Genomic DNA, 11,559 nt, shown 5'->3' with positions numbered 1-11,559 from the left:
ATATATATATATTAAAAACCAGAATACAAAAGCTAATATAGCCAACAGTACTAAAATAGAACAACCTGTTACGCCAAACATTTTATTCCATGCAGAAAAAGGAATATGTGTAGGAACATGATATGCTTGTGCAGAATGAATACAGTGCTTACATTTCAAAGTACTCGCTCAAACAGAAGCAATGACCGCCTATTGCTGTATTAGGCTTTTGAACCAGAGTTGTTCCCCAGGAACAGAAGCCAATGGCAGGATTTATCTCCCTTAACATGATGGAAAATGGGTGGCATGTAATGTATATACGCAAAGAGAGCATATTAACTCTCTCCATATGAACGGCGAAAGAGACGACGTTAACAGCGTTTCACCCCAATTCCCACCATCAAAATAAAAATTATTGCAAGCGGAAGGCTGTTGTACTGAAGAGGTGAATGTTGACAAAGAATACCACAATTCTGACGACGGAAGCTAAAGGTTGGGTCATTGAGACACCCACTGGACATCCGAGGGGTCCGTGTAGAGGAGAAGAGAGGACTGGCCGTACTGAGTGAGTTAAATAGGCATTGGATAACAGATCCAATTTTCACCAGTGTCCAGTGGTTAAGGCCTCGTTTCTGCATGGTGTTCAGCCCTTGGGGGAAGGCGCTTTGCACTGATTTCCCCCACTCCCAGTATCAGTATCAGTAGCTCAAGGAGGTGTCACTGTGTTGGGTCAAATCCATATACGCTACACCACATCTGCCAAGCAGATGCCTGACCAGCAGCGTAACCCAACGTGCTTTGTCAGGCCTTGGAAAAAAAAAAAATATATATATATATATATATGATCGATAAACAGGTACCTGACTTTGGCTGGGGAAGGTAAAAGCGGCTGAATGAGAAGATTGGGCCTTGTGTTCCGAAGTTATTCTCCGCCATGGTAGCCGTAAAAAGCCACATGGCCTTAAATCCTTTGACTGTAATACCTGGGGAGCTCACGGTCATAGTGATGTCACTGATGACATTGAATGAAGGGAAATAACTCTGGAAGATTGAAAAAAAAAAAAAAAAAATCACACATTTGATCTGGAGTGGTATATCTCTTGAACATTTCTCTCAATTTTTGGCTGATTGTTCTGGATATTGATTCATGACTTGACACACCACTTTCTACCATTTCTTTCCCCCTGTCATTCAAGAGGTTAACAGCACAAACTGCTGAGCTTGCAGAGCTGATGACCAGGACTCTACTTTTGGAAAAAAAAAAAAGAAAGAAAAAGAAAGGAATGTTTTTGGGCCTCACATCTGGACAGACGGACATCCAGGACTCCTACCCCCTCAAACAATGAAACTTAAAAGAACAATTCCATTGTTTATTTACTCCTTTCTTTAGAAAAAACAACAACAACACAAACAACACCATTTTTTGGCGGGGATATGCAAAAATCAAAATTATATAACTGGACAAAGACATCAAATTTCAGTTAAATAGTTGCAAAACTGGCTTGAGTTATGAAGATTTGAATGAAAGTGCGGGCAATTTTTTACCCACGTAGTGCAGCGAAGGTTAACAAAAAAACAGCAAGACTCCAGCACCGAACAACTTGACCTTAAGACTGCACACAGTACAAACCAGCAGGTTGTTCAACTCAGCTCTGCCTCAGAACTCGTTACACGTAAATGCACACCTTACTTCTGTGAGTTGTCAACCATTGTAATGTCCGTGACAAAATCCTTTTTTTTTTTTTTTTTTTTTTTTTTTTTTAATGTGAGAAAAACACTATGGAGTTACATGTCCAATATCGGAGGGTAGGAATGAAGAAAGAAAAGCAAATAAACAGCCTGGTATTGCTTCTCAGCTTCATGGAAGTGTCAAAATGTGCTAACTGATCCATATTTGCTACACCACATCTGGTTATTTATAAAAAAAAAAAAAAAAAAAAAAATTACAAAGCTGAATGAACACAAGATTAAAAAAAAAAAAAAAAAAAAAAAAAAAAAACCCAGCTATTGCACATTTTCATTCACATGGTTAAAAGTTCATTAAAACGATTTTATCATTCAAGAGATGTCAACTGCAGCAATGTTAAGCTCCATCAAAGACTTGACTGATGGTTTTTATCTTTGTAGAAACATGAAACTTCCCAGATGATTATCTCTTCTAAACAAAAAAAAAAAAAAAAAAAAAAGTTGTTTCTAAGCAAAGTTTTTATGTGAAAGTAGGGAGGAAATATTGCTTGCTTACGTAATAGATATATATAGAGAGAAACATGAAACTTCTCAGATGAGTATCTCTCCCCCAAAAATGCTATTACTAAGCAAATTTAACTGAAAGTTTACTTAAGTGGTAGGTTTTTGTTTGTTTGTTTGTTTTGTTTTTTCACTACCATGCACTTTTTGGGGAAGGAGAAAGAGATATAAAGTGGTACAATATGACATAAACCTGGCTGTTATGAGTATGAATATTAGAGTTAAAATTAGCTGAACTAAAGAAATAACAACAAAACCTAAACATTCGACATCCAATACATCTCAGGGGGAAGTAACCACGGTTTCATATCCTGTTTGCCCTCCCCCTTCCCTCTGCCGCCAGTCCCCGACCTGTGGGACCTGGTCAGTCTTGACGACCCCCTCTTCTTCTTCTTCTGCTGTCCCTTCGAACTGATAGACTTCTTATCTCCCTTCTCTTTTCCCTCCTCCTGGCCGCTAGGCGGCGCGCGGCCCGTGACGATCAAGATGGCGGCCAGCACGGTGAGAGGGCTGCTCGTGGCGCAGATGGCGAAGCCCCAGGTGAAGGTCAAGAAGTTGGACTCTTCTAGGGACGGGGGGGACAAGGTGAAGACCAGGTAGCCCAGCGTTCCGAACATGGCGAACACGGCTGCGAACAGGGAGGGAGAGAGGGAACGAGAGGCAAGAGATTGACGCTTTGAATTAGTTTTTTGTCATCGTTTTCGTGTATTTTTTTATATTTTATTTATTTATTTTTTTTTTTTTTTAATCAATTCCTTTAATGTTTGTCACTGTGATCGAGAAACAGTTTGAATTAATTGACTGAGGACCGCATACAAAAACAGTATATCTGACAGGAATGTTGCATGAGTGTGTGCACATAATTTTCAGGGTTTTTTTTTCAATTTTTTAAATTTTTTATATATATGCATGCACTATACCTGTATATTATGCAAGTGCTGTTTAGTCCTATCTGTGACACCTCGTAGTATAAAAAGAAAGAAAAGCTGCAGATAGGAAAAAAAAAAGTGCAACGTTTTGTAGACAAACCCACTTTGATAGAAAAACGAAAACATTTGCAGACAGCAACAACAACAACAACAACAAAAAGTGAAGCTGCATTAATTGTTGGGTCGCGCTCTCCGAGGAGAGGCACCCGAAGTTGACACAGAAAAATCTGTTGTTAGAAAAGTACAACACAACACAATAGAATAGCGGCAACTGACACAAAACAAGACCTCAACACAACACACTGACGCACGCGCGCATGCACGCACACACACACACACAGCCGACAAAATACAACACCACACCACAAAACCAGACACACAACCCAGCACAACAACAACAAAAATATATAACGCCACACCACACAACGCTCTACAATAGCGCAACACAACACAACGCGCGCGCACACACACACACACACACACAAAACAAACAAACAAACACACACACACACACACACACACTAAAAACAAACAAAAACTTACACACACACACACACACACACACACACACACACAAAACAAAACAAAACAAGACACTTCAACATGACAACACAATACTACAACCATCCCATCACAACACGACACACACACACGGTGCCATGCCCCACCCTACCCCCAAAGCTGGCGGCAAAATCCAGCAGACGGCGGTGGCAGTGCTTGTGGGCAAAGACAGTGACCACGGCCATCAGACAGGCCACCAGCAGCAGCAGGGCGCCCGATGACAACAGGAACTGGACCCCACGGAACCAGTCTGCACAGCCATTGTAGCCACACAGTACATACATCACCATCACAATCTTCTTCTTCTTCGTTCGTGGGCTGTAACTCCCACGTTCACTCGTATGTACACCAGTGGGCGTTTACGTCCGCCATGTAGGCAGCCATACTCCGTTTTCGGGGGTGTGCATGCTGGGTATATTCTTGTTTCCATAACCCACCGAACGCTGACATGGATTACAGGATCTTTAAATTAACGTGCATATTAATTTTGATCTTCTGCTTGCGTATACACACGAAGGGAGTTCAGGCACAAGCAGGTCTGCACATTTTATGTTGACCTGGGAGATCGGAACAAATCTCCACCATTTACCCACCACGCGCCGTTACCGAGATTCGAACCCTGGACCCTCAGATTGAAAGTCCAACGCTTTAACCACTCAGCTGTTGCGCCCATCCATCCATCCATCCATCCAAGATCCATTCACCTGTCCATGAAATAGCCACTCATCCACTGCGTTCTGACAATATCCACACAAGCTACACCACATCAGCTAGGCAGATGCATGATCATGACGCGTTCAGGCCTTGAGTGCATGCAAAATATTTTGCATAGCTATCCGAGTGAATTTCTTCTACATGATTTTTTGCTAGAGGAGAACACGATTTCTTGCCATGGGTTCTTTTTTTAATAGTGCGTCAAGTGCGTGCTGCACATGGGACCTCGCTTTATCGTCCCATCCGAATGACTAGACGCTCAGTTTGATTTTCCGGTCAAATTTATAGGAGAGAGGGCGAGACTGAGATTCGAACCCAGACCCTCACGGACACAGTATAGGCAGATAAGCGTCTTAACCATTCTGACACCTTCCCATCCACCCATCCATCATATATTCATTCTTCCATTAAATGCCATCCCTCCATCGAATAAAACTCATCAATCATTAATGTTTCCAGTACCCATTCATCCATCAAACGTCATGAATCCACCCATTAAATGGCTTAGTCCATCCTTAAAACGGTCAGCTTTCGATCTTTCTATCCATCTTCCAGCCATGCAGCCATCAAGTATCATCCATTCATCCATCAATTAAACATTCATCCATCAAGTATCATCCCTCCATCCATTCATCCATCAATCAAACACCCATCCATCAAGAAGTATCCCTCCATCCATTCATCCATCATGTATCATCCCTCCATCCATTCATCCATCGATCAAACATCCATCCATCAAGAAGTATCCCTCCATCCATTCATCCATCAATCAAACATCCATCCATCAAGAAGTACCCCTCCATCCATTCATCCATCAATCAAACATCCATCCATCAAGAAGTATCCCTCCATCCATTCATCCATCAATCAAACACCCATCCATCAAGTATCATCCCTCCGTCCATTCATCCATCAACCAAACATCCATCCATTCATCCATCAAGTATCATCCCTCCATCCATTCATTCATCGATGAAATAGTTATCAGTAACAATCCTGTGTCACTAACCCACCGACCAATCCTTCTGTCGGTCAACCAAAACACACGGCTGACCCGCATCAATGATTATTATAACTATAACTATTCATGTGCAGGTTTTTTTTCGTAAGAGTCGTGCCTGATTTAGAGCACTGAGGTTAAAAAATCTGAGATTTGACAGAACTGATGAAAATGATACATCAGACTGTCGTTCGTGTTTCACGCGGAAAAAAACAGCAACAAACAAACATTAAGCCTACAACTGTTATTATTCTTAGTGGTAGTAGTAGTAGCAGTAGTAGTAGTAGTAGTAGAAGTACGCAGCAGCAGTAGTAGTCGTAGCAGTAGAGGTTTTTAGATATGTATTTTCAATAAAAGAAAGACATTTATTGGAGGCAGGAAGGGTGGGGGGTGTTGGGGGGGGGGGGTGCGGAAGGGGGAGGAGAGGTGGGAGTTCCAATCTGAAACTAAAAAAAAAAAAAAAATCGAACTGTTCAAAATTGATAATTATTGCGATATTATGATATTTTGGTGGAGGGTATTCATTCAAATTGAACTGGCGGCAAACTGGTAGAGAGAGACCTCAGACCCCAGACCATTAGTCCAGTAAGATTTCAGTGTTGTTTTGTGCAAACTCACTCCTTTCTAAGCTTTTTTTTTTTCTTTTTTTTTTCGGGATTAAATTTTCAAACTTTTTTTTAACACACACACACACACACACACACACACACACACACACACACACACACACACATATATATATTGAACTTAAATATGAATAATACGGGTTTATGAGTTATTATAGTGTCTATGCACTGACGACACGAACTTCCGTGACTGACGATCGTGCACTTAGGAGTACTTTGACTGCCTCGTGCGATTAACAATGTTCGCGGGATCCGCGAGCGTCTACAAACATTCGTTGTCTAAGGACAAGCCAGTACGGCCAGTTGTGTGAATCACCACAATATAGTGCAGCTGGTATTGCAGGTTGTCAGCTGGATGAAAATGGCCCGTGCAGACAGTGTGGCTGTGTTCACTGACACAAACGCAGGCATGCATAGACACAGAGACAGACAGACAGACACACACACACACACACACACACACACACATATATATATATTACTTAAATATGTATAATACGGGTTTGTGAGTTATTACAGTGTCTATGCACTGACGACACGAACTTCCGTGACTGACGATCGTGCACTTAGGAGTACTTTGACTGCCTCGTGCGATTAACAATGTTCGCGGGATCCGCGAGCGTCTACTACGTACGTTGTCTAAGGACAAGCCAGCACGGCCAGTTGTGTGAATCACCACAATATAGTGCAGCTGGTATTGCAGGTTGTCAGCTAGATAAAAATGGCCCGTGCAGACAGTGTGGGTGTGTTCACTGACACAAACGCAGGCATGCATTGACACACAGAGACAGACAGACACACACACACACACACACACAGATACACACACACACACACACACACACACACACACACACATGCATGCACTCACACACGCACGCGGGCGTAATGGTGAGACGAATTATAATGGAGTTAAAAAAAAAAAAATATATATATATATATATAAAGGCACACCCACAAGTTCAGAAGGTTTGCTGAGCATTACAGTGGGTTTTTTTGTTATAGTTGTTCGATGTAACTCGAGCCTTTCATATCGTTTTGCTTATGTTCCTCTATATTTGTTCCCTCTCTCTCTCTTTCACGCACACACACACACACACACACACACACACACACACACACACTCTCTCTCTCTCTCTCTCTCTCTCTTTCGCATCCCTGCTCTTTCTCTCTTTCACACACACACACACACACACACACACACACACACACACACTACCACATCACACTATACGCCACACCACAATACAACACGATACCACACCACACCACACCACACCACAATACAATACCACACCACATCACAACACACCACAACACAACACCACAACACAACTCAATACCATACCACACCACACCACACCACACCACACCACAATACCACACCAAACCACACCACACCGCACCACACCACAACACAACACCTGTGCGGACTTCCACGAATATATCCTTCAACCACCCTTCTCCCTCTTTACCTCCTCCTACCTCAACCACCACCACCCCCACCCCACCTCCAACCTCCCCTCACCTTCATTTTATCTCCCCGCACCCCCCCCCCCCCCTCCCGCCTCTCTCTCTCTCTCTCTCTCTTTTGTCTGATATCACTTAAAGTGGAAAGACGTAAACTTGAATACCACAACTGGCACGCACAGACACACATGAAGCACGCATTATACGTACATACAAACGAACGATGTCAAGAGCTTCGTGTGCAGCTGCGATTCAGGAGAATGTCACCCCTTTCCCCCCCCCCTCCCTCACCTCCCCATGGATCCCCTCAACCCCCCCCCCCACCCCCCCTGACCCGCCCCCTTGAAATAATATAGGTGTTGTTGTTTTTTTCTTTTTCTTTTTTTTAATTTAAATTTTTTTATTCATGTGGGGGAGTGCGCGGAGAAGAACGAAAGGGGCTATATTGTGAGGAATATGACTGTGCAACGCTCGTCCTCCCCAAATGAATTGAAAAAAAGAAAAAAGAGTAAAGCACTATCTTTTCTATTTGTTTATTTTATTTTCCTTCCTTCCTTCTTTCTATCTATCTATCTATCTTTCTTTCTTTCTGTTATCTGTTTTTTGTTAGATCAGATGCGATGCGATCACATGAGAGAGGGAGAGAGAGGGGAGGTGTGTGTGTGTGTGGGGGGGGGGGGGGGGGGGGGGGGAGATACAGAGGCAGAGACAGTCGATGTGCAAACTGTGGGAAAAAAAACAGATTTGCTTGCACCACACAGGGCCATGTTATTTGCTTGAACCAGCCAATATAGACGAAATCACACACACACACACACACACACACACACACACACACACACACACACACACACACACACACACACACACACACACACACACACACACACACACACACACACACACACACACACAGACACACACACACACACACACACACACACACACACACAATCATTTAATCAATAAAAAAAAAAAGCAAGAAAAATCAATCATGGAAATTCTGGCGAGTGAAAAATTCATTTCCGGACCGTCGATCACATTCTCTTGCTTTCGTTGTATCAGTATCAGTATTAATAGCTCAAGGAGGCGTCACTGCGTTCGGTCAAATCCATATACGCTACACCACATCTACCAAGCAGATGCCTGACCAGCAGCGTAACCCAACGTGCTTAGTCAGGCCTTGAGAAAAAAAAGAAAAGAAATAACAACAATAAAATAAAATGAAATAAATAAAATAAAATAAATAAAAATAATAGATAAATAAACAAAAAATACTACTGCAACTAATAATAATAATATTTATAAGGCGCAAAATCTTGATGGTCAACTCTAAGCGCAAAAAAAAGAAAAGAAAAAAAAAGAAAAGACAACAATGATGATGAATAAGCAAATAAATGTAAAACATGCACACACACACACACACACACACACACACACACACACACACACACACACATAACAGATATACAACAAACATGCAGTTTCACAGATATGAAAGCACAATCAAATACAAATAAACGTACATGAGCCCCAACACACACCCACACACTCATTACCCTGCACCTCCCCCTCCTCCACACACTCATTTCTAGGCAGACGTGCAAACCACAAAGCCGCAACACCACAAGTCGCGCCAATGTTCAGGTGTTGCAGATCATTGGCCAGGAAAGCTGAAGCCAACTGGACGCCATATTGTTTTTCGTATCCGGCCGTCTGCTAACTGGTGGTAGTTTCTGAACTGTAACCGCGTATCTTCGATGAAATCGTGTCATGCTTGACCCCACGACATGCCAAAATTAATGTGTCTTGATTGAAATCTGCCAATGGTTTATTTATCAAAGTTTTTTTTTTGTTTTTTTTTTCTTACATGAAAACAGTGCAGTGACATATAGCGCAAACTTGCAGAAGAGGCATACGCTGGATGTCAGCTTTACTGACGCAGCGAGCAAGTGAAAGCTTGCCGTGAAGCCAGCTGAGCGCTCGGCAACACATATGAAGTCACCGCTTCGCGCTATACTGACGCGAGAAGCAAAATGGTTGATTGAACGCTTCCGCTGGCTTCAGTTAGCAAACGGGCTCAAAGAAGGCATGCGCTATCCATCTATTTTTACGTCAGTGGTTCAATTCCCGGTCTCGCTCTTTCCCCCCCTTAAGTTTGACTGGAGAATCAAGCTGAGCGTCTAGTTCTCAGTCATTTGGATGATATGATAAACCGAGGTCCCGTGTGAAACACGCACCTTGCACACTGAAAATGAGCCCATGGCAACGAGAGTATTGTCCTCGGGCAGTTGCTCAGCGGATGTGGTGTATGATGGATTCGTCCGAACGCAATGACACCTCCTTGAGAAACTGGAACTCAACGACCTTATTGGCACTACGCCCATGCAGATAAGGTGCCAGTTGCATTGCTTGGTTCTAACTTTTTGACAGTTACACGTGATAATTAATGCTTACGTTGACCGAACTACACCATTGGTCAGTTCCATACTACACACAGCTAGTAGCGGGTTACGACCATACTAGGCTCTTCCGTCCGAGCAATGCAACTGGCTCCAAGACGGTAGTCCGAAGGTAGTCTTGATAAGTTTCAGGGCTGAGTTGTACAAAGCAATCGATCTTTGCATGGCTAGATTCGCCTATCGCTCAAGAATGTTCCTAAGTGGAATTTACCGTGGAGTTAGGAACGTTCTTAACGATAAGCAAACTTAGCACTGTAAAGATCGCCTCATGCTTGACCAGCAGCATAACCCAACGCGCTAAGTCAGGCCTTGAGTGCATGCTTATAATATTCATGTACCTATCAGAGTGGATTTCTTCGACAGAATGTTGCCAAGAGGACAATAACACTCTCGTTGCCATGGGTTCTTTTTTTTCAGTAGTGCGCCAAGTACGTGCTGCACACAGGACCTCGGTTTATCATCTTATCCGAATGAATACACGCTCAGTTTGATTTTCCAGTCTTCTTCTTCTTCTTCGTTCATGGGCTGCAACTCCCACGTTCACTCGTATGTTTACGAGTGGGCTTTTACGTGTATGACTGTTTTTACCCTGCCATGTAGGCAGCCATACTTCGTTTTTCGCAGGTGATTTTCCAGTCAAACTTGGAAGAAAGGGCAAGATCGTAATCCAGGAACTTGGGACAAATGGCGAGAACCGTCTGCTGGGCAGACCTTGGTTTATTGTCTCTTTCGTAAAAAAAAAAAAAAACCCACTAGACGGTCAGTTTGAAATTTCCAGTCTTCTTCTTCTTCTTCTGCGTTCGTGGGCTGCAGCTCCCACGTTCACTCGTATGTACACGAGTGGGCTTTTACGTGTATGACCGTTCTTACTCCGCCATGTAGGCAGCCATACTCCGTTTTCGGGAGTGTGCATGCTGGGTATGTTCTTGTTTCCATAACCCACCGAACGCTGACATGGATTACAGGATCTTTAACGTGGGTATTTGATCTTCTGCTTGCCTATACACACGAAGGGGGTTCAGGCACTAGCAAGTCTGCACATATGTTGACTTGGGAGATCGGAAAAATCTCCACCCTTTACCCATCAGGCGCCGTTACCGAGATTCGAACCCGGGACCCTCATATTGAAAGTCCAACGCTTTAACTACTCGGCTATTGCGCCCGTCGAAATTTCCAGTCAAACTTGGGAGACTGTGAAAGGGTGAGAGGAGCATTCGAACCCACACCCTCACGGAGTTTCAGTTTCAGTTTCAGTAGCTCAAGGAGGCGTCACTGCGTTCGGACAAATCCATATACGCTACACCACATCTGCCTGACCAGCAGCGTAACCCAACGCGCTTAGTCAGGCCTTGAGAAAAAAAGAAAAAAAGAAAAAAGAAAGTGAATTAAAAAACAAAACAAAAAAAAACTACTAATAATAATAATATGTATAAGGCGCAAAAACTTGATGAAGTCAACTATAAGCGTACATAAATAAATAAATATTTTTTTAAAAGTAGTAGTAGTAGTAGTAGTAATAATAATAACAACAATAATAATGATAATAATAATGATAATAATAATAATAATAA

The 11,559-nt window shown here is 42.7% G+C and overlaps 1 protein-coding gene across 2 annotated transcripts in view; it reads right to left on the bottom strand.

Moving 5' to 3' along the window:
• Positions 1-1,704: 1,704 nt before the first annotated feature.
• LOC143288913 (uncharacterized) overlaps positions 1,705-11,559 on the bottom strand; it is a 16,709-nt gene continuing 6,854 nt past the window's right edge. For both annotated transcript variants that reach the window (XM_076597583.1, XM_076597582.1), the window contains 2 exons: positions 3,829-3,966; positions 1,705-2,854 (listed from right to left, as the gene is read on the bottom strand). In XM_076597583.1, the coding sequence (XP_076453698.1) occupies positions 2,484-2,854; positions 3,829-3,966 (509 nt within the window). In that variant the 3' untranslated portion in view covers positions 1,705-2,483. The remainder of the gene's footprint in view (positions 2,855-3,828; positions 3,967-11,559) is intronic.

This window comes from Babylonia areolata, chromosome 13, assembly GCF_041734735.1.
Source record: "Babylonia areolata isolate BAREFJ2019XMU chromosome 13, ASM4173473v1, whole genome shotgun sequence".
NCBI lineage: Eukaryota > Metazoa > Mollusca > Gastropoda > Neogastropoda > Buccinidae > Babylonia > Babylonia areolata.
This window is presented reverse-complemented; position numbering and strand designations above follow the sequence as displayed.